Source organism: Halichoerus grypus, chromosome 9 (assembly GCF_964656455.1).
Source record: "Halichoerus grypus chromosome 9, mHalGry1.hap1.1, whole genome shotgun sequence".
Lineage (NCBI taxonomy): Eukaryota > Metazoa > Chordata > Mammalia > Carnivora > Phocidae > Halichoerus > Halichoerus grypus.
This window is the reverse complement of record NC_135720.1, coordinates 73,053,315-73,077,282: the sequence shown is the minus strand read 5'-3', so window position 1 is coordinate 73,077,282 and position 23,968 is coordinate 73,053,315. Positions and strand designations below refer to the sequence as shown.

Here is a 23,968-nt window from a genome sequence, read left to right as displayed (position 1 = left end):
CAAATTTAAGTATGATGCAACCTATAGGACTTTCTCCGCTACTATGGTAGATTTCAAGAACTTTGTAAACAATGAGTAAACTGGACAAAATATATGAAACAACTGTTTACAGACATTGGACAATTGGCAGCACAAAACTGTGATTCCTAAGAAAAGATAAACAAGTGGGGTGAGCCCTACAGTTACTTGAAGGTACATAAATTCAGGAATGTTAAGCGGGGTGGGGGGGGGGGAGATCAGGACAGTCTCATTGTGTTAAGGTGACAGAGATAAGAGTTCAGAAAGGCTGAGCCGATTAGAAGTTACAGGGCAGTAACAGAGGAAACATAGAAATAGAGCTCTAAAGATCTACATGGAGTCTCCCTGAGTCTTTGCTGAATACTAAGCCATATTTGTATAGTTTGAGCAACTGGAAAGCTACAGGCTAGAAAATTCACAGGCTTCACACAAGAAAGAGAGACTCTGGAGTTCTAACCAGCTTGAGTGGAAAAAATCCTCATTGTTTAGTAGGGTCATTCAGTATAAACCTCAGAAAGGCCATGCCTTAGTACTAGTGTCAAACTGTACTAGGAAACACTACTCAAGACTTCCCCTAATGAAGCGTAAGAAAAGCCTTGAAAGGATCAAGCTAGCAAGGTCAATTATCTGCCAGAACAAAGCTCAACACTCTTTATAAGAAAAAGACCAAAATCCAAACACTCAACAATATAAAAATCTACAATATCCAACATCCAATAAAAAATCACTATAAGGAGAAGCAGTATTCAATAGAAAGAGACCCAGAAATGCACAAACATTGGGATCAGGAGAATATACTAATCTTAAGGACCTGAGGGAAAAATAAAAAAAGAACATGAGAAAAGATACAAAGAGATTTAAAAAAAAACGCAAAATGAACTTCTAGATTGAAAGAAAAAAAATCTTTCAATGAATTAACAGAAGATCAAAGGAAAGAAGAAAAACAATCAGTAAACTTGAAGACAAAGCAGTAAAAACTAAAGTGCACAGAGAAGAAAAAAGCTTTAAAAGATGAAAGAGTCTTAGTGACCTATGGGACAAAAAGCCATCTAACACAATTGTGATTAGGGTCAGAAGGCAGGGGATGAGAGAAATAATATTTGAAGAATTAGTGAGTGGACAAAACATTTTTTTCATTTTGATGGAAACTATAAATCCACAGATCAATGCTCAACCACCTCCAAGTAGGATAAATACAAGAAAAGCCACACCAAGATACACCATCATCAAACTGCCACAAAACCAGGCTAAAAATCTCAGACACAGATTTCTGTGTAGGGGGTCAGCATCCCCAACTACCATGTTGTGCAGGGGTCAACTGTATTTGAAAGTCGCTAAGACAGTAGATCTTAAAAGTTCTTATCTCAAGGAAAAAATGGTTTTTTTGGTACTGGTTATAGATGTTAACTAGACTTGTTGTGGTGATTTCACAGTGTATTAAATAAGTATTTGTACACCTGAAAATAATATAATGTTATATATCAGTTATACTTCAATATAAAAAAATTTTTAAATTCATTTTAAATAAGAAGTTAAAAAAACCCTCAAATCTATGCAAAGAATACAAAAAACTGGGAATGATAAATATGTGGATAAATGTTTTTACATGAATATAAGTTTTTTATATGCCTTAAAAATTTTTTAAATAGACTATTAAAAGCAATATTAATTATAATAATAATAGTAATAATAATACATCACAGGGTTTTAAGATATATAGAAGAAAAATGTATGACAAAATAGCAAAAAGGTTGGGGGAGTTCACTGTTTTTAAGACTCATATAAAGTGGTATAATTTTATTTGAAAATAGACTATTTAATAAGATAAAGATGCATGTTATGAATCATAGAGAAACTTAGAAAAAAAATACAACAAAGAGGTACAACTAACAAGCCCAAAGAAGGGATAAAATGGAATGTTATAAATACTCAATCCAAGAGACTGCAGGACAAAATCAACACAACCAACAAATGGCCAAAGAGTAAAAAACCATACCAATGAATATATTTTTATAAAGGGTAGAAACACTTCAATTAAAAGTCAGAGATTGTTAGATTGGACAAAAAAGGAAAATCCAGCTATATGCTAACTATGAAAAAATCATTTTAAATATAAAAACAAGGATACGTTAAAAGTCAAAGGTAGAAAAAGAAATACCTACTGAGCTATGCTTTAGAGACATTGGTCCTGGCTCCATAGATTCCCCTAGTCCTTTTCCTGTCTTCCTAATTGGTCCACTGCCCACTCCCAACAAATGAGGCAGCAGTGCACTTTCCATCATTTCTTAGCAGCTCAGATTGTAACATAGGCAGTTCACTCTACCTGATCAAAGCTCTTTCAAAGATATGGTTTTACTTTTATTTTTCTCCTATCAATGTCTTTATTAATAGTTATATTATCTTTTCAAGTATTGTACATTTTTAAACCAATGAAATTACCTGCCAATTCTTCATGTTTCGATTCATACTCATGTTTATCTTCACTTAGTTCTACATTAGCTTGATAACTGAAAAAAAAATTTACTTAATTAATTTACTTATTTAAAAGATTTTATTTATTTATTTGACAGAGAGAGACACAGCGAGAGAGGGAACACAAGCAGGGCGAATGAGAGAGGGAGAAGCAGGTTTCCCACGGAGCAGGGAGCCCAATGTGGGGCTCAATCCCAGGACCCTGGGATCATGACCTGAGCCGAAGGCAGACGCTTAACAACTGAGCCACCCAGGTGCCCCCAAATTTACTTAATTTAGTATTAAATGTTAATAATACATTTCCATGGATTCTTTTACATATATATTTTAAAAATCTCTAGCATTATACTTTTCTTCTCAAGTACTCTTATTTTAACAAAAACTAAAAATTTGGGAGTTATAAAGAAAATGTTTTGAAAATAAAGGATCCTCAAAGCCTAACTGAAGCTATCAAATTAACACAAAGAAAAAAATGCCATAACTTAACTTTATACACAAATACACACAATTTTATACATAAGTGTGTGCATTTACATGTCTCAGGGCCCAGATATCCTTTCTACACTAAAGATTAGGAATTGACCACATGAGAACCAGTGAAGTCTACATGGAGGCCAGAAAAAATGTCAGGTTCAGCATTTATCTGTTAATAAGCAATTTAATCATGACATAGAGGCTGAACAGGAACCTTAAACCAATAAAAACTCAGAAAAGTAACAAAGGAGCTTGAGCAAATTTTAATTATATTGGATTAGTTCATATACTGCTTTCTTTCAAACCAAGGAATCCACCCTACTTTTTTCAGTCTATCAACCTTGTCTTTAGTGAGATTATCAGCAAATCCAAGAAGCTATAACTATAATAATAGCAGCAACAATATTCTATACACAATGTTATTTAGCACTCTGACTCGCCTGTCCTAAAGCAGAAATATCAGTAGTTAAGAATACTGTTAAGAAATAAAAAGGGGCACCTGGGTGGCCCTGTCGTTAAGTGTCTGCCTTCAGCTCAGGTCATGATCCCAGGGTCCCGGGATCAAGCCCCGCATCAGGCTCCCTGCTCGGTGGGAAACCTGCTTCTCCCTCTCCCACTCCCCCTGCTTGTGTTCCCTCTCTCGCTGTGTCTCTGTCAAATAAATAAATAAAATTAAAAAAAAAAAAAAAAATTTAAAAAGTTAAGAAATATTACAAAGGGGCCAAAACTTGTAGCCAACTTGTGTACACTTAATCTGTGTTGTTACTATTGGGAGAGGCAATCACCAAGGGCCCTGAGTGTCCCTGCATGTTCTTGTGGGGTATGCCAAGAATGCAAGGCACAAACCTCTCTTTCCTAGGTTATTTCCCAAGATTGTGTTTGCAGAGAGCAACCTTGAGAGATGAGGCAGTATCTCCTTCCAGAAAAGAAGCAGGCTTATTTCCTCTTACTATAAAAGCAATGGATTCCCCAAGCCCAGTGCTCCTCTCCTATAAAGCAATCCACTGCCCATGCAGACAACCATCATGGACCCTCCATGTTGCCTCCACAAGCTTTGTGGAGCATGGGGGAACTGAGGCAAATAAACATGAGACTCAGATATGGCTTTTATTGTGAGAAATAAAGTCCTTTGTTTCTGACCCAGGAATCTTGTGTCTACTATCTGCATCCATAAAACTGGCAGGGTAACTTGTGAGCTTACAAGCAGGGTAAAAATCTCAAACTCTACAAAATTCATGAAAGTCACTGCACTGCTTTATCCATGGTCTGTAAGAAACTAAGCATCCTAAGGACACCAGGTACTCTAATAACAAGAGGTAATGATTCTCCTCACCCTTAATTTAATTATAGTTTGGTGTTCTTAAAATCTTGAAGTTGTAATCTGGCTTCCACTTATAATTTTATTTTTTTTATTTTTATTGTTTTAAGATTTTATTTATTTGACACAGAGAGAGAGAGAGATCACAAGTAGGCAGACAGGTAGGCAAAGGGAGAGGGAGAAGCAGACTCCCCACTGAGCAGGGAGCCCGATGTGGGAGTCGATCCCAGGATGCTGGGATCATGACCTGAGCTGAAGGCAGCCGCTTAACGACTGAGCCACCCAGGTGTCCCTCCATTTATAATTTTAAAAGGTCAAAGGTCTACTGTACTTACAGAGGCCAGCTCAGTCAACTAGCAGGATTTTCAGGATAAATGAGGTTTCCTGATAATCATCAGGGTCAACCATATACAAAGGGAGGACGGAGACAAAACCTGTCTTGACTCCCTGGTTCACCCTTTCTTTTATTTTTTTCTCTGAGTTTATGACAGCTACCTGAACTCTCTTATTTAGTTCATCTGTGGAAAATCACTTAAGAAGCTACTTTCCTAGTAAGGTCTTTTTGCAGCGCGCCATTAGTCTCAGTAGCATCGCACGCATGACCTTTCAGATACCTGGATGCAGAGTGAGCTCTTAAACACAAATCAACATATTCCATTCATATATTAGGGAAACCAGGATCGAAATAATGAACATAGAAAAGAGATAAAAATAAGGGACGCCTGGGTGGCTCAGTCGTTAAGCGTCTGCCTTCGGCTCAGGTCATGGTCCCAGGGTCCTGGGATTGAGCCCCGCATCGGGCTCCCTGCTCCGCGGGAAGTCTGCTTCTCCCTCTCCACTCCCCCTTCTTGTGTTCCTGCTCTATCTCTCTCTCTCTAATAAATAAATTAAAAAAATATATATAGAAAAATACAGAAACCATTTAATGATTAGTTGATATTGTAAATACATTACCTATGTAAAGCTTTAAATTGTGTGGAGTCATTAGAATCCAGTTCCTTATTTAATCTTGAATAATCAATGGAAGATGTTAAGCCTTCCTCAAGCCTGGCAAAAAATTGCTCTTTTTCTTCTTGTTCTTCTAATGTGTCCAATCCCAATCCAAGAACACTATGATTGAGTTCAGAAACTACTATCTCTAAATGAAAAGGACAAATATACTTTATTAATATGCAGAATTTTGAATTTTGATAAAATTAATCTGAATGATGCATTTATTGATATTAGTAAAATTTAAAAAATTTAAAACATACATCTCTCACCCACTACATATAGACTTGTATTCATAATCAGTATGTACGGTTATAAGGTTTCCCTCAAGATCTAATTCTAAACCTTCTAGGAAGGTATTAAGAATATCTACATGCTTCAGTAAAGGAGGCTCCAAGATACAGGTTAGTTTTTGTAAAAATTTTAATTGAGTATAGTATAATTATAGTATTTAATTTAATTAAGCATAGTAATTAATCTGTCAACTTGTATCCCTCACGTTTCTTACCATTTGTTTCTAAGCTGTCAATACTTAAGATAGAGGTTCCACTGCTCTGAAGAAACTGAATCCTTTCAGCAGACTCCTCTTGTATTTCCATAATAGGCTGAGAAGGCCTCTTTGCTTTCAGATAGCTTACATTTGTTCCAAGCAGTCCTAGGGATGGGATTTAAGATATAGCTGGGTATTTATGTTCAGAAAACTGTTTTGACCACTAATGTATTAACCAGTAATACTGTTATACTAACTTTTTTTCCGTTATGCTAATTTTGTAGACAGTAGCTACAAAATAAATCTGGTCTATTAAGTAAGAATCCATCAGACCCAAAATTCACAAAAGAAAAATTATAACACTATTTATTTGCATTGTATTTTATTAAATAATCTCAAAAGTTTACATGAGACAAAATTTTAAAAATTACTTTGAAGCACAATTATTTAATACAGTATACCATGCCACTTTAAAGAGTATCTTCTGCCTTATATGAAGGAAGAACAGGTGAACTAGAAAAGGGAGACAACTCCAGGTAGGGCGGAGACAAGGTACAAAGGGTCAGCAATGGGAGGGCAGGCAACCCTGGAGGACGCAAAAAGACGAGTGAGGTTGAATCTAGAGAGTGAGGGTGAGTCCAGGTGGAAATGAGCCCAGAGCAGGAGTCAATGGTCAGACCAGGCCAGTACTCATAGCCATGGATAGCATTTTTCTCTTTATGCCAAAAACACTAGAAAACACTGAAAAAGCTATGCAATATTCAAAATTTGTCATAATAGCATATATTTGTTATAAAAAAGTGAAAAACGGAGAAGTTAAATAATTACATTGTGTATATATTAAGACTAGAAGAATATCATTTTGCTTAGAAGGAAGTCTTATTAAGAAGTCAAAAATTCTGGAAACAAGACAAAACCAGAGAGGGAGACAAACCATAAGAGACTTTTAATCTCAGGAAACAAAGTGAGGTTGCTGGAGTGGAGGGGGGTGGGAGGGATGGGGTGGCTGGGTGATGGACACTGGGGAGGGTGTGTGCTATGGTGAGCGCTGTGAATTGTGTAAGACTGATGAATCACAGACCTGTACCCCTGAAACAAATAATACATTATATGTTAATAAAAAAAAAAGTCACAAATTCTGAACTGGAGGGTTCAGAGAAATAAGTCAATCAGAGAAAGATAATCATCATATAGTTTCAATCATATGTGGAATATAAGAAATAGTGCAGAGGATCATAGGGGAAAGGAGGGAAAACTGAATGGGAAGAAATCAGAGAGGGAGCCAAACCATGAGAGACTCTTGACTCTGGGAAACAAACTGAGGGTTGTGGAAAGGGAGGTGGGTGGGGGGATGGGGTAACTGGGTGATGGGCGTTAAAGAGGGCACATGATGTGATGAGCACTGCATGTTATACACAACTAATGAATCATTGAACACTACACCAAAAACTAATGATGTAATATATGTTGGCTAATTTAATTTAAATTAAAAAAAAAAGTCAAGTTCTGACTTCAGTTTCCTAATTAGTATACTCCTGGAAAGGATTCCAAGCTATTTTTTATGGCTTTGTGTGAATAATGGTTTTATAGATCAAATAATAACTTCCATGGTTGCAGAAAATCAAGAGACGTTATCTATAGACACTTCAAAAGAAAAAGTGTATGCCATGGTTGGGGTACTGTTGTGGTGCCTATGTGGGTCTCACCCTGGCTCTGAAGCTGGACTCAGGGATGTGACCCATACTAACTGAGCTTACAAGAGACTAATGACCAAAACCAAGATCCAATTTAGTTATTCATAATGAAGAGTATGACCAGTAGAAGGATTAGATTGTTTCATCCTCTAGGCAGAACATTTCATCCTTATGGCAATTGAAAGAGAAAATTATAAGGTTGAAGTAGCTCAATGTTGATGTTTAATGATGTCTAAGATTGGGGCGCCTGGGTGGCTCAGTCGTTAAGCGTCTGCCTTCGGCTCAGGTCATGATCCCAGGGTCCTGGGATCCAGCCCCGCATCGGGCTCCCTGCTCAGCGGGAAGCCTGCTTCTTCCTCTCCCACTCCCCCTGCTTGTGTTCCCTCTCTCGCTGTCTCTCTCTCTGTCAAAAAACAAAAAAATTAAAAAAAAAAAAAAGGTGTCTAAGATTGGTAATGCATTCCTCTCCTCAAGAGGGTGTTTACTTCCCCCTCAGAAGCTTCTACACTCTTGATGGCAGGAATCCTATTGTCTGTATACTAGTGCCTAGTATGCCCAACATAACATGAACTCAGAAATGTTTGTGATTGAACCAGGGACCAGGTTATGTCCTTGCATGGAGAAACCCTCTCCTCAGTATTTAAATGGATATCGTCAAAGTTTGCTTCTTAAATATCCTTCTTTGAATCTTTTACTAATCAAATCCATTCTGATTGATAAATTCTTTCTTAAAAATTAATACCTTTAGTCAGGTTACATTCAAGTGTTGGTCCAGGACCTAGTCTTTCCCTTTGGGATGAGTATGCACATTCTATCTCTGATTCATTACTTTCTAGAAAGAGACTTTAATGCTAATTAAGTCTCAAATCTTTGTGAACAATTCCAATGGTACTTCATCATGTAATATTCTTTTCAAGCACCAACAGGGAAAAGATTCTAAAAAAGAATTCTTTGCATGCAAACTTTAGCATTGTTATGTGGTTGGGGGATTTATGAAAAAATGCACTGAACTTTTCAATAAGGCACTTCCTTATTTTAGTTTTAAGAACAGAGAAATGACTATCAAATTTACTCTAACATTCATTTATTAAATACATTTATTATTTATTTACTGTTGGGGTCAGGGGATACAAACAAAAAGAAGTGTTTCCTGCTCTCACAAAGCTCCCAACCTCAGGCATAGCCCTACAGGTAATGACTATCAGCACAATGTGTAAGTGCTACTGTGGTGTTTTGAAATCAAAACAAAGAAGAAAATAATTATGCTGAAAAGGGAGCTGGAAGAGTTAGGAAAGAAAGATGAGAAAAGGCAGTCTAGTGGTGAGAAAGCATGAGCTAATGCACAGAGGCACAGAGTCAATGATGTTTCCAGGAGATAGGGAATAACTGACTATGGCTGGGGCACAGGAAACTAGAAAGGAGGGTCCTCTTCAGATGATGCAGAGCCTTAGTGGGCACATTAAGGAATTTGGGCTTAATTTCATGGGGAAAAACAAAAGCTATGGGGCAAATTTCCCCCTTAGGATAGAAAAATCCTCTAAGTTTATAAAATGCTGCTTAATGATCCATAAATAGCACAAACATAGGTGAAGAGGAGTAGTCTGGGGCTCCTTATGGATACGGCAGCATCATATACAGCAGGCATACCAAAGCAGATACTCCAGAGAGTACTTTTCCATTTGTGAAGAGGTGACTAAGAACAGTTTGGGGAAAGGTATACACATATGTCAGGCAGGATCATTAATGAGTTCTTTACCTAATATTAAGGCAATAAATTACTTTTTTTACTACTGTTATTAACAGACTGTGATACCAAAAATCTAAAGATTTGTTAAAATATTCCCAATGTAATGGCATTAATACATTGTCAGAATATTTATTAAATCACCTTAAATCAATTTACCACTATACATGACAATGTAGAAATATACATGTATTATTCATCATCTTAATTTGAGTAAATATAAAATTATCCCAATGTAATATAACCTGATAATGCAGAAACATCATAGATTCTCAATTACATAATAAATATATAATAAAGTGAATATGAAAATTCAAGCTTCAAAAAGTCACGCTACTAGTATTATTTTCTTTATATATGTATAGTCCAATAACAAAACCCCAAAATTAAAAGTCTTGACTGACACCTTGTGGTCAAATAATTTGGAATAAAAAAATCAGCAGTATTTACCACCATCTTCAAAATCATCTTCAGTTATCCACCATGGCACTGCATCTTTCTTTTTCACTTCTCTTTTAGGTTGTCTAGGTGTTTTATTTGAATTCTCAAAAGAATCATCTGAAAGCTAAATCAGATACAAGCTACTGAATTAAAACTCGAGAATCACACATTCATCACTAAAAATGTTTCTTTTAGTTCTTTCACAGTTCAGCTATCATGTATATAAACAATATTCTCAGCAACAATATGTAAATTTATACTTTTAAACATACGTGGCCAAAATAATTTAAAAATCAAGCATACATCTCTGAACATCAATTTCATATCTAGAGTTAAATAAGTAAACTAACCAGGGAGAACATCAACAATAACAACAAAGAAATAAAGAAAACTTATCAAGAAACTTGATCAAGAAGGGGAAAAAAAGAATTATGCTATCCTCTTCTAGACATTCTCTAGGATCTAAGAATAAATAATGATTGAGCAAAGTTACCCAGCATCACTCTCAAAGAGCACAAAATTCTAAGATGAACTGAATTTCAGGTGTTTACCAGAAAAATTAGCATTTTGTCACAATGATCAACAAACTTTTATTTGTCCTTTTCTACTCTTCAGGTCCAAATTTCAGTACAATCCTAAATCCCCTAGTCTAATCCTAATTGACCCACCGCCACCACTCTCAGTCAGTAACTTGGCCTCTCTCTTCACTGAGAAAATAAAGACCTTCAGTCAAAAACCACCCTCCTTTCCCTTACTCCACCATTACACTCACCCGTAAAGACACTGCTTTCCTCTCTCAGAAAAGAAATTCTTTCCTCCACACCAAGGAGAACTTGAAGAGGGGTCAATCACTTCCCACCTTTCTAGGTTCTTACTTCCTTGGTCATCCCATGTCATCTCCATATCTGCACTTCCTCCTCTCTCTCCCCTCCCTCCTTCCCTCAGGTTATAAACCAGCCCATCTCTGTAACCTCAGGCCATAGCACAACTGTGAAATGGAAGAATGAACATTCAGTTCTACACCATCTTTTTTAAAAAAAAGCAAAGCAGGGAGCACCTGGGTGGCTCAGTTGTTGAGTGTCTGCCTTTGGCTCAGGTCATGATCCCAGGGTCCTGGGATGGAGCCCCACAACGGCTCCCTGCTCAGTGGGAAGCCTGCTTCTCCCTCTCCCACTCCCCCTGCTTGTGTTCCCTCTCTCACTGTGCCTCTGTCAAATAAATAAATAAAATCTTAAAAAAAAAATCAAAGCAAAACAAAACAAACAAGATCCTTATTCCTACCTCCCCTTTATTCTACCTATTACTTTTCTTTTACACACCAATTTCTTGAGTTTACTGCTCAACCCTTTAAAATCTGGTTCCCATCCCAAACAGCTCTCCTCCAGGTTGCAAAAGTCTCCTAAATGCCACAAATAAAGGACCACTGCCTGATCACATCATGGAATTTGATACCGGTGATGACTGACTCTTCCTGAAACTCTGTATCTTTGATTTCACAGCATCACCTCCTCCGAGTTATACTTCAGTTCTGTGACCTTTCCCACCCGTCTATTTTAATAAGTCTTGGTTCTTTTGCCCATTTCTTTACACTAGACTTCCCCAGGACTCTGTGCTTATCCTTTTTATCTTCACTCTACACACTTCTCCTGGAGAAGAAACCAACATTTATTCCATGCCTGCTATATGTCAGGATATATAACCAGGTTATCTCAATCTTTAAGCAATTCAATCAAGATTTATTGATGGGGAAACAAGCTCAGGGAGGTTAAGCAACTTGCCCCACTTGCTACTGTTAGTAAGTGTTACAGACCTGGGATTCAAACCGAGGTCTGAGAACACCTATCCACTTTCCACTATACTATGTAGTCCCCGAACTGGGACAATGTCACCAGGATGCCCTTTTAAACTTCCAAGATGACAATGCACAAATTTCCACCTGCCAACCAAACAACTCTATCTCAATTACTTAAAATAATGTCAATTTTAAAATGTTCAAAAAGAAATCATTGTCTTTCCTGACAATTAGGCAGGAAGAGGGGAAGAGGGAAGGAAAAGGATTCTTTATCTGAATTGTAGTTCCATCACTTTCCACTCAGTCTCTAAACTTGATCATCACCTTGAAATGTTCCATTTCTCTCTCCTCCCTATATCTCACTGTTCACCAAATTCTGACAATCTGCCTCAGACTCAGTCTATTCCTCTTAAGCCCCATGGCCAGATAAGAGTGTGGAAGGAATATAGGTTTTGGAGGCCAGACAGATCTGAGTTCAAATTTTAACCTCAAAATATACTAGTTGTTGCTTAGGGAAAATTATCCTCTCTTTTCAGCTTATTCATCTGTTAAAAAATAGACATAGTACCACTGACTTTGCAAGCTTGTGACAAAGATCAGAAAATGAAATGCAGAGTGCTCACCCTATCATCTAATACATAGTAGGTAGTCTCACTTTTGATAATCTTCCACACTGCTTTCCAGATTCCTATCATTAAAAACAAACACAAAAGCTGGTCCCCAGAGAATAACCGTACTCTGGTGAGCATATGGAGAAACTGGAATCCTTATATACTAATACACAGCTGGTGGGAATGTAAAATGGCACAGCTACTTTAGAAACAGTCTGGCCATTCCTCAAAAGGTTAAACATCGAGTTGCCATATGACCCACGACTTCCACTACTAGGTATACACACAACAGAAATGAAAACATACATCCACACAAAAACTTGTACATGACTTTCCATTGCAGCTTATTTATAAATGCCAAAAAGTGGAAAGAACTCAAATGTTCATCAACTGATGTGTGGATAAACAAACAAAATGTGGTAAACCCATACAATGGAATGTTATTCAGCTATAAAAAGCAATGAAGTACTGATAGATGCTACCAAATGGATGAACCTTGTTTCAACCTATGTTGAATGGAAGAAACCAGTCACAAAAGACCACATATTGTATGATTCCATGTCTATGAAATGTCTATAACAAGCATATATTCAGAGACAGAAAGTGGATTAGTGGTGCCAAAGGCTGGGAAGGGGGTAATTGCTAATGGGTACAGGGTTTCTTTTAAGGATGACAAAAGTGTTCTAAAAGTGATTGTGGTATTGGTTGCATTGCTGTGAACAAACTAAAAAACAATGAATTGTACACTTCACTTTTTTTTTTTTTTAAGTAGGCTCCACACTGGGCCTTCCCCCTCACCGCCAACATGAGCTCAAGACCTGAACTGAGATCAAAAGTCAGACGCTTAACCGACCGAGCCACCCAGGCACCCCTGAATTATACACTTTAAATGGGTGAATTGTATGGTATATGATAACTCAATAAAGCTTTAGAAGAAAAAAAAAAAAGCTGGTTCGCACCAATCTCCTTACAAACAGAGATAGGTAAGCCGTATCACTGAACAAACTATTTGAACAGTAATTTAGCAAAATGATTAAAGAAGTTAGCATGACTCTAAAATCATGGTTTTCATTATTTAAAAAAACGAGATGCTGCCTTATCCAAATCTCTAGCATGAGAAAAAAGCTTTTACCAGTTGAGCCTGAATATGAGAGAAAGAGTGGGAGGGAGGGAGGGTGTTGAAAGGGAGGTAAATGAGGGGCAAAAGAAAAAAAAATTGGCCTGTACCGCTTTTCATCTTTTACAGTGAAAATACTTCCTATAAAGTTTAATTTTCAAAATGTACCCATATTTGAAATTAAAAAAATCAGTTTTCAAATGGGAAGTGAGATTCTTATCCTGAGTGTCTATTACATTCAGATAATCATTAGATGCTTTTTTATTTTTATTTATTTATTTTTTAAGATTTTATTTATTTGACAGAGAGAGACACAGCAAGAGAGGGAACACAAGCAGGGGGAGTGGGAGAGGGAGAAGCAGGCTTCCCGCGGAGCAGGGAGCCCGATGTGGGGCTCAATCCCAGGACCCTGGGACCATGACCTGAGCCAAAGGCAGACGCTTAACGACTGAGCCACCCAGGTGCCCCTAGATGCTTTTTTAAATCCTTACAAACCTACAAAGTAGGCATTACTTTTTCCTGTTAATGAAACTGAGGTTTTCTACTACACCCTACATCTAAACTCCCTTTATGAACAAGAATGTTAGTATAATTGCTTAAAATGTGACTCCTGAATGCTCTACAAGACCTATTTATATTAAATACATCGGATATAGTGCGACCCTCTAATTTATTCATTCAGCCAGTATTTACTAAGCATCTATTAGGTACAACAGGTATAGCAGTGAACATATAGCTGTCACATCACGAATCACACATTCATACAACGGGAGGCAGAAAACAGACCGACACAAGGAAAATAATGAACAGTGCCAAGTGCTACACAGAGAATTAAATATATGGTACACAAAGAAGTCACTTGCTGTTACTTTTTTACTGCATTAACAGAAAAAAAAAAAACCTCTCTGTGGTAGTGATAAATTTAAGATGAGATCGTTAACAATCAGGTGAAGAATTGGGGAACAGAATTATTGGCAGAAGGAACAGCTCGTGCACAGCTCCTTATGTGAAATGAGCTTGGCATGTCTGAGGGAGAAAAAAGGCCACTGTAGCATAAGTAGATAAGGAGGAAAAGAGGTATAAAGTGAGTGAGGAAGACATGAGCAAAATCATTTAGGGCTTTGTAAACCATGGGAAGAAGTTTGGAGTTTATTCCGTTCGGGATGGGAAGCTAACAGAGTGTTTTACAAAGAAGAGGAACAATCTGATTCATGTTACAGATCACACTGGCTGCAGTTTGGTAAAGGAATGGGGGGACCGTATATGGGAACTGTTACAGTAGCCCAGGAGAGAAGATGGTGCCCTGGACTAGGATGGCAGCAGTGAACAGGAAGAGACCTAGGAAGAGGACAGATATATTCTGGAGGAAGAGTTGACAGAGCTTGGTGATGGACTTGTGAAAATGAATATAGGGGAAACCCCATTACTTAAAATACAATTGGGAGGTCAGAAGGGGGAGCTCTCACACCCTATCAATTTGTCATCAACTGCAGACTCCAACAAAGAAGTGTATCTTGCATTTTCCAACAGGAAGATGTTAATGTTACTACCCCAGCAGCAAGAAGAAAGGTTTCTCTTCATGCCCAGCAATAGCTCTGCCAATGAGAAACCATCACCATCCTGAACTCTTGCTTTCCTCCAACAGACTTTCATTCAAAGAAGCCCCTCCTTTTCTCTATAAAATAATGTTCCCCTCCTTTGATCTCAGGTCTTGCCTAGGGTTTTGCCATAGTTTGCATGTCCTGAACTGCAACTCTTTTGCCATTCCCAAATAAATGGTAAAATAACTGGCTGTTTCATCCTTGAGGTCGACATTACTTGGTGATGAGAAGTGGGATCCAGAGAAGACTCCAACAACTCTGAGGCTGGTGAGCAAACAGGTGCCTGTACCCACTGAGCCCAATGAGTTCACTGCTTTCTCCCTGAGCCTGGAGTTTGAAGGTAAGTCTCTCCTGGATCCAAGCTCTGCTCTCTTTGCGTCCTGAGCTCTCTTCCTGGCTTTATTCAGGATCTGTTTACAAGCTTTATTCTTTCTATTTTTGTGAAGGCTTTGTCCCTTCTGGTGAGTACTCACGTGTTGTTCTGAACTTCTAGTATTGACTAACGGGATCCTAATCCTCAAACTCTCAGGACAGCCCTCCTCCTGGGACCCTGACGGCTGTTTAAAAACTCCGATCCCTCCTCACACACATTGCTAATGAAACAGACCAACCCAGCTAAATTTAGAATTTCAGTGACCACCATGGGGGAACTTTTGATCTCCTCAAACTTACTTTTCTCAAAACCAAATTAGAAGACCATACCTCTAAAATTAAACAAACTGAATGGAATGCCCGTTTTAATTGGTACCTGGAGGCTTCCCAACAAATTCAGGACTCCAAAACTGCCTCTCTGCAAAATACCATTACTAAATTAAGTGAGGCTACTTACTAAACCACTGCGAGAAGGCAGAAGGGCTTCCGAGTCCTCGCTTCCTTCCAGTATCCTTGGTCTCGGGACACGCAGCAGCCCGCTTGTGCTCGGGCCGTTCCTCCGCTGCCATCTCCCTACTTCCCTGCAGCGCCGTCCCCAGCCCCTCTCTACCCTTTCACTTCCTCAGTCTAATCTTCTCCCTGACTGTCCCTTCTTCTCCGAACCCCTCCCCGCGCTCTCTTCCTCTGAACCTATCAGAACCTGTCCCTTTATTAAGCCCTCTAAGGACCCAACCGCTAAACTCCTACCTTCTTATGTTCCCTGGACTAAAGCTGAACTACAGGCTACAGTCAAAAACGTTCCCAAAGTTACTGAAGATCTTCACAGATTTGTCGAAGAATTTAACACAGTTACTCAAACTTATCGACTAGGTTTCTCAGATTTATATTAATTAGTTCACACGCTTGTTGGTGAGGGTTAGGCCTAACACTGGATGAAACTGGTCTGACAGAAAAGTCCTGAAAGAGATTCAGAAAAATAGATCTTTGACTTTTGGCACAATGACAAAAGCTGTTCCTAAGCCTGATAATTGGAACATCACTCAGGCTTGCACAAACATCATTCAGGCTTGCACACACAAAAACCTGATGCACCTGTTTATGATTATTACAACTGACGTCAGATTATTTTTAAGGAAAACTCTGGTCTTCCTTTAGATGTCAAATCCACTCAGGTAGCCTTTAATTCTGTGTTCATTAACTAGCTAAACCGGATCGTTCCCTTCAAGTTAAAAGGACCAGGATGGAATGGGAAAAACTATGTCTGCCCCAGATTTAGTTAATTTAGCAAACCAGCTGGCCCACACCCTAGATGAGTGGACTAACAGTAACACCACTAAAATCCTTAAGTTTCATCTCCAACAAATGCAGGCCCCTAAACAAACCCCAAACCCTCCTGATCTCTGCCATTATTGCAAAAAACCAGGACACTGGAAAAAGGACTGTTACAAACTTAAGTGCTCCAGATGCCGTTCGGTCCTCTAAGCAATCTTTCCTATGTTTTCCTAATCCCCAGTGACTGGGCTCTGAGGAACTACAGGGGTTTGTCCCAATTCTTTCTCTCCGTCGGTTTACACAAACAACCCTCCAGACTGGGAATGAATCTCTGTCTGTCCTCATCACCACCGGAGCTACGCCCTCGGTGCGCAACGGCACCGCTACAAAGCAGCCCCTGCTTCAGAGGAGCAAAACTGTGCAAATAGTGAGGTTTCGATCTCTAAATCTAGTCCCTTTTGTTTAGGCCCTTCAAGAGATAGTCACCCTTTTTCCTTAATTCTCTCACCCAACTCACTTATTGCGCTGAGATTTCTTAGAAAAAATATCATGCTGGAATTTCTTTTTTCAAAAAGGGGGAAGTAATTCCTAGAATTTGATAGAAGCAACCAAAATAGCAACCAAGTGATACTTCAGCATCTTTTACTTGCTCGTCTCTGACAGCACTGGAGCGAATTCTAAGGACACTAACCATTTGTCCCTATTGGATCAGTTACCATCTTCCTTATGGATAAAATCCTCAACTGACTTTGGCAGAATACACAAAGCACCTCCTACTAAGATTCAAACAGATCCCTCAAAATATCTCCCCAGAATGAATCAATACCCTATAAAGAAAGAAGCCCTTCAAGGCATCAAGCCCATAATAGAAGATGATAAGGCTCAGTCAGGGGCGCATTATCACCTGCACTAGTCCTTGTAACACCCTTATTTCACCTGTAAGAAAACGCAGTGGCTGAGGATGGAAGTTCGTCCAGGACTTCCCAGCAATAAATAACGTTATCCTTTGGCACACTGCTCTTCCTAACCCCAACATGCTACTAGCATCTATTCCTACTGAATCCAAGTTTTTCACTGTAACTGATCTTTGTGGTGCATTCCTTAGTATTCCAGTTGATAAGGCTAGCCAATATCTTTCTGCCTTAACTTGGGAAAGAAAATACATTTGAAAGTAATGCCTCAGGGTTTTACTAAGAGTCTTACTTCTTCCAAACCTTTAAAGCTGACTCAGATGATATAAAGTTTTCTGGAGGCCCTACCTTGCTTGTTACAATATGTAGATGACTTGCTTCTCTCCTCCCTTTCCCAAGCCTCTTCACAGGAGGACAGCATGTAGCTGTTAAAACTTTTAGCCTTAAAGGGACATAAAGTTTCCAAGGAAAAAACTGCAGTTTGCTCAAACTCAGGTTCCATATTTAAGGCACCTGATCTTGGAATGGGGGTTTGTTTGTTCATTCATTCACTCATTCATACATTTATTTATTTTTTAAGTACGCTCCATGCCTAGCATGTAGCCCAATGCAGGGCTTGCACCCACAACCCCAAGATCCAGACCTGAGCCAAGATCAAGAGTTGCTCAACCAACTAAGCCACCCAGGTGCCCCAGAACAGGGGTTCATTTAGGCATAGTTAGGCTTTGTGGTATCCTGAACTTCCCCAAACCTAAAACTAAGTGCCAATTACAAGGTTTTCTTAGGGTAGGGGACTACTGTCAAAAATTGGACTCCAAACTTCTCTCTTATTGCCCAACCCTTATATGTTTTACCTAAACACAACAAACCGGACCCTATTATTTAGGAAGATCGGAATGACATAGCCTTTGGGGCCTTAAAGAACATCTTAATAAGGCTTCCTTCCCTTGGACATACTAATTATCAGCTCCTCATTACCCTTTTTGTATATGAGAGGAAGGCTACGCCCTTGGAGAACTCACCCAAAAATCAGGAAACTGTTATCGACCCACAGGATATTATAGCCAACAACTGTACCCTGTGGCCCGAGGATAGCCCCCTTGCCTCAGAGCCATTCCTGCACTGCCCTTTTGGATAAGGCCACTGAAGAAATAATCATGGGATCCCCTTGAACCATCCTTGTGCCCCATGCAGTAGAAGCTCCTCTGAATTGCCGTCACACCCAACACCTGTTGGCCAGTCATCTTACCTCCTCTGAAATCCTCCTGTTAGTTGCTCCTCATATAACTCTTCCTCACTGTAATAACCTTGACCCTGCTATTCTCTCTTTCACCACTCTGATAAACCCCACTACTGCTTGATGCTGACAGATACCTTTTGACTGCCCATGACAATTTACAGATAACTCTAACCAATGCAGATTTGTCATAGCTTACTGATGGGTCTTACTTAAAGGACAAAAACGGTACTGTCTTGGCTATGCTACTGCAAATTCCTTTTGAAATCATCCAGGCAGAACTTCTACCTTTGGCTACTTTGACCCAACAGGCTGAATTATATGCTCATGCTCAGGCTGGTACCTTTGCCAAGGGTAAAACTGCAAACATCTATACTGACAGTTGGTATGCCCTTTCGTCAGCTCATGAGTTTAGGATGTTATGGAAACAGCAAGGTTTCCTTACTTCTAATGGGAATAAAATTACAAATGGTTCTTATGTCCAAAATTCATTAGATGTCAAACTTTCGCCAACTGCCCTGGCTATTATTAAGACCCCTATGCATTCCAGACTTGACTCCCTGGAGGCCAAAGGAAACTACCTTGTTGATGTTTCCATTAAAAACACTGCTCTTAAAGGAACCAACAACCAAACCTCTGTCATGGTCCAAAGGAATGTTGCCTCAAATGATAACCTAGAAAAACTGACAAGAGATGTCCAACAATTGGCCCCAGAGAGGGAAAAACAATATTGGAAATCAAATAATTGTTGGTTTGATTAAAAAGAACTCTAGCTTGAGAGAAATAACAATCCAGTCCTGCCAGAGTCTCGAAAATCTCATTACTAACCACTGCACATGCATTAATTACGGCTCTACCGATAAGATGATAGCTTTAATGAATCAATTCCGGTAGAGAAATATTAAGAAGCCCACAAAAGTGCCTACTTTGCTTGCCCCACCTGTCCAAAATACAATTCGGGAAACCCATCCACACCACACCCTGGCATTTTAAATTGCCCAAGGGATCATTCAAAGTTTGGCAAATGGATTTTATTCCACTCTCCCTGTCTTGTGGATATATGTTTTCGTCATGGTTTCTTTTCTCACTGATCTGAAGCTTTCCCTTGCAGATAGGGTATGGCCTTTTCTGTAGCTAAAATCCTATTAGAAAAGATTACTCCTACCTGAGGAAGCCCTCTCGAGCTTCCCAGTGATCAGGGAATGGTCAAGTTCATCAATAAGGTCTATGCTGTTTGGCCGGTTCTACAGCACCATCACTGTGCTTACCACCTTCAATCCTCAGGGCGAGTCACACTAACAGCACCATTAAGACTCAATTGGCAAAATTTGTGGAGACCTTCAAGTAACCTGGCCAAAAGCACTGCAATTGGGTCCTGCTAGTACATGTGCTGCTGAAGCGAGCACATGATTGGGTCCTTCTAAATCTGAGATCCACCACCTCCTTTGTAACTCATTAACTCTCACATGCTTTGAGACAGTCACAGGGCGCCTGATGCACACGGCTCCTGCCTCGTCTAATCCACTGCTGATAAAAGGAGATCTACTCGGGTATTGTAAAGGCCTCATTGCTTCTGTTGAAACTAACCATGCTTTAGTAGAACTATCTTCACAGCACACTCCCGGGAGACAAAGGCTGTAAGCATCACATCTTGCAACCCAGAGATTTTGTCTACTACAAAAGACACCTCAAAAAGTTCTTTCTTCACTCTTGTTGGAGGGGCCCTACCAGGTACTGTTTACCAACCCTTGTGCCACCAAATTTCAAGAAACACACTCCTGGATTCACACGTCACATCCAAAGACCTGCACACCAACTGGTGACCTGAAAGTAGTTTCCAGGAATTAAAGCAGGCATCTGATAAAGATCACTTTCTCAAAATGACTGGACCAGGCTTATTTTTTGTCTCTCTTCCATGACAGATAATGCTCTTACCTGCATTTCCCAACTGCTGCAAAAGGGGGAACCTCTCTGATTGTGGGATTTGTCACCAGAAACCTCAATCTGTCCAGAGCAACAGGGATCCCTTAGTTCGCCCTACAAGTAATTTTGCTGGAAGTCCAATTGCCGCTGCATGCCTAAACTGTTGCCCAGGTCTGTTTATAAAGTTAGAATATTAAATCCACACATACTTGTTCCCTGCCTCAATTCAACCCAACTCTAGGTGGGAGAAATGAGACCTCTTGAATACATATGTAAAACACACTGTGGAACAGCCAATGTAAGTTGGACCATTTGTAAGCTGGCTGTCATACCCATATATTTAGAAGACTTTCAATAAGTGGTAACATGGTATTTGAGTCTTGGCTGAATAATGCTAATGCCTCTATACGGACAAATGGGTCCATAAATGCTAACACTTATGAGGGAGCCCTATGTGTAGCTCCTGGCTACTCTTCTGTATGTGGAGGTTTTGGTAATGGCCGCTATGCTTGGCAGTTCATTGCCTTGATGGCTGAAGGATAAAAGGACAATGTGCTCTTGCTGTGTTCACTGTCCTATTTATGCTTCATAATGAACTAGCAGCTTCCTACCGGTCTACGTCACTAAACCTTCATGACCATCTTAAATGAGAACTTCCAGGAGGCATACACAACTCCAGGTTTGCCTCTATAGAGAGAGCCTTTCTCCCTTCAGAGTAAGTACTAAATGACACAGAAGTTTTTCCCTAAACTTAGGAGAGCTGGTCAGTTCTACAGCTAAAGCAACACCAGCCGAACAATGATTATTCGGCTCACTGGCTCAAGTAGTTTTGGACACTCACATAGCTCTGCGTTACTTACCTGCTGAGGAAGGAGGCATCTGCGCGGTAGCAGACACCACCTACTGCACATAGATGAACTCTTCTGGAAAAGTAGAAACTCAATTGCACAGAACTAGGGGACAAGCACATAGACTATAACAAATTTCACATGACTCTCAATGATCTTTTGTTCAGTTGGCTTTCTTCAGGCCTAGGGTCATGGTTTAGAACTATCATATAATTTAGAATTGTCATGCTGCTGTTAGTTACATTTCGTGTAATAATTTTTAAGTTTTGCACCTGTTGCTTGTCAAACTTTTGTAGAAACCATGGACCCAATAAGGTGATGCTAGCTCAACACTTCAAGATGATCTCCAACACGTATGACCTCAACAAGATACAGACTTTGGAAGGGAAATGCCTGAGTTTTCCTTCCTCAGTTTCTGTTACTCAAATATGGTCCAAAATGGGTTCTAACAGCTATACACTTTCTCTCTGACGTGGGATCTGACATCCAGGAAAGCTCCTTCCTGGCAGTGAGACACAGACGACCCAACTCTTGGTCAACAATGCTTCTGAGGAAAGATTTGGATCAAAAGGGAGAAATGTGAAACTAAATAAAGGAAACTAAATTTAAGATACAAAGAGAAGGCCAGAAGGGGGAGCTCTCATGCCCTATCTATCAACTCATCATCCATTGCAGAACCCAACAGTAAGAAGTGGGACCTTGCATTTTCCAGCAGGGGGAAGAATGAATTTCTCCAAGCCAAGCAACTAGCTCAGCCAGTAAGAAAATACCACAACTCTGCCAATGAGAAACTGTGACCACCCCGAACTCTCTTTCCTACCATGGACTTTCATTCAAAGAAGCCCCTCCCAACTTTTCTCCTCATTTTCTCTATAAAGTAATGGTTCCTTCCTTTGGTCTCCGGACTTGCCTATGCTTTTGCCACAGCCTGCATGTTCTGAATTGCAGTTCCTCCGTCATTCCCAAATAAACACATTTTGCTGGTAAGATAACTGGCTGCTTTATTTTCAAGGTGGCCAAGCTGATGGCATATTAGAAGGGAAAGAGAGAATTGAAGATGAATTTCTTGTGAAACAAATTTACAATGTAGCTTTTAAAAGATAAAAACGTACCTCTTTCATGAACTGTTCAAACTCTTCATCCAGCTCTTCTTTGGAATAGTGAGCCATAATCAAGAATTTTCACTTCCCAAAGTAAACATCCCAAAGTATTTATAACATTGGAAACACTAAATGACAAGAAATAAATATGCTTTGAGGAAATTCATATCACGTCGTAAGAGCATCCAGACTTAAACCTCAGGCATTTCTCTTATGATTTAGTATATATGCACAATGATTGACCAATAACCTTGACAAAAGATTCCGAATTCATGAATAAAACTGCTTTGGAAAAGCAGCTTTCAGAGTCTGCACTGTACTTAGGGTCCAGAATTACATTTTCATTATTAACATCCAATTGTTGAAGGGTGGCCTCCACGATATTTCCTAAACCTACGGGGTGTATGTTATTTAATATCCCTGAAACAAATCAGGTCCTTTCAAGGAATCTTTCAAAAATTATAAATTAGCAAGTCCAAAAGGCCATTTCTTTTTTTGCAAAGCACGGGACAGAGTTTGTGCAGCCCTATCATTCGGTTGGTTATCAGTCCATATTAATAGTTTGCAAAATATACTGTTTCCGGATACAGACAAACTGCAATTCACTAAGATTAAAAATATACGTAAAATACAGTTAATGGAGTATACAAATCAGAACGAATTATGTTTCTTTTGGAGCCAGGGAAAGCCAACAAAACTATTCATAAGTGACTTGTAACGCAAAGCTCTCCCCATCCAATGAACCCAAACAACTTCAGATCTGTTCCAGCTTCTGGACTATACCTACTTGAGGCTGCTCAAACCGCAGCTTCACTTTCCAGAGGCGGTGGAGGGGCGCGTGTGTGTGGAGACTCCGCCCGGACAATATTTTTCCCAACCTGCAGAGTAACACCTCCCCGCCCCTTCAGCATTTCTGATCAGTTCAGGGTGTGTGCAGTTAAGGTCTTAGCCCCCAAGATCTTGGTCGGAGACGGATCCCATCAAAAGGGCTCGGCTTGGCGGGGTCCGGGCTCCAGGAAGCGCGGGTTCCAGAGTGGCGGAAGGACAAAGACGCACTTGAACGGAGTGTGGGAGGCGCAGGGAGTGACCCGGAAAACTAAAGCCCTGAGGAGCGGGTCTGAGGACAGTTTCGGTCAGGGTCAACCGAGTGGGAAGCCTCACCTACCTCTGCCTCTGAATTCCGCGCTATCCCGAAGGTCTGCGGGAGCCCAACAGTTACCAGGGTAACATACTCCAGCCACCTGGCTCCCAAGTCACCTGACCCGGACTGGTCACGTGGCTTGTGGACGCCCCCCCCCCCCCCCCCCCGCAACGGGACCGTGGTTAGTGTCTTTTTTCCTGTACAAGAAAGTGACGATTGCTGCGGCTCAGAATAATTTGGAGGGTAAGAGCCGTCGCTGCTGCACGAGGAGAGCCTCCACAGCTTTCTCTGCGCTCCTTGGAAAAGTGGATTGAGCGAGCGGGTCTCGAGAGCCGGGACACAGGCATGCTGGGTGTTGTAGGCCCAGCCCGTGGCTTCCTGGGAAATGTAGTTTAGCTTCCT

General features: G+C 39.9%; 1 protein-coding gene across 2 annotated transcripts in view; it reads right to left on the bottom strand.

Moving 5' to 3' along the window:
* The window catches only part of CEP162 (centrosomal protein 162), a 100,264-nt gene extending 76,575 nt beyond the window's left edge, over positions 1–23,689 (bottom strand). For both annotated transcript variants that reach the window (XM_036101001.2, XM_078055032.1), the window contains exons 1-6: positions 23,591–23,689; positions 22,438–22,553; positions 9,651–9,765; positions 5,781–5,927; positions 5,237–5,420; positions 2,458–2,525 (exon numbers count right to left, since the gene is read on the bottom strand). In XM_036101001.2, the coding sequence (XP_035956894.2) occupies positions 2,458–2,525; positions 5,237–5,420; positions 5,781–5,927; positions 9,651–9,765; positions 22,438–22,494 (571 nt within the window). In that variant the 5' untranslated portion in view covers positions 22,495–22,553; positions 23,591–23,689. The remainder of the gene's footprint in view (positions 1–2,457; positions 2,526–5,236; positions 5,421–5,780; positions 5,928–9,650; positions 9,766–22,437; positions 22,554–23,590) is intronic.
* Positions 23,690–23,968: the final 279 nt, after the last annotated feature.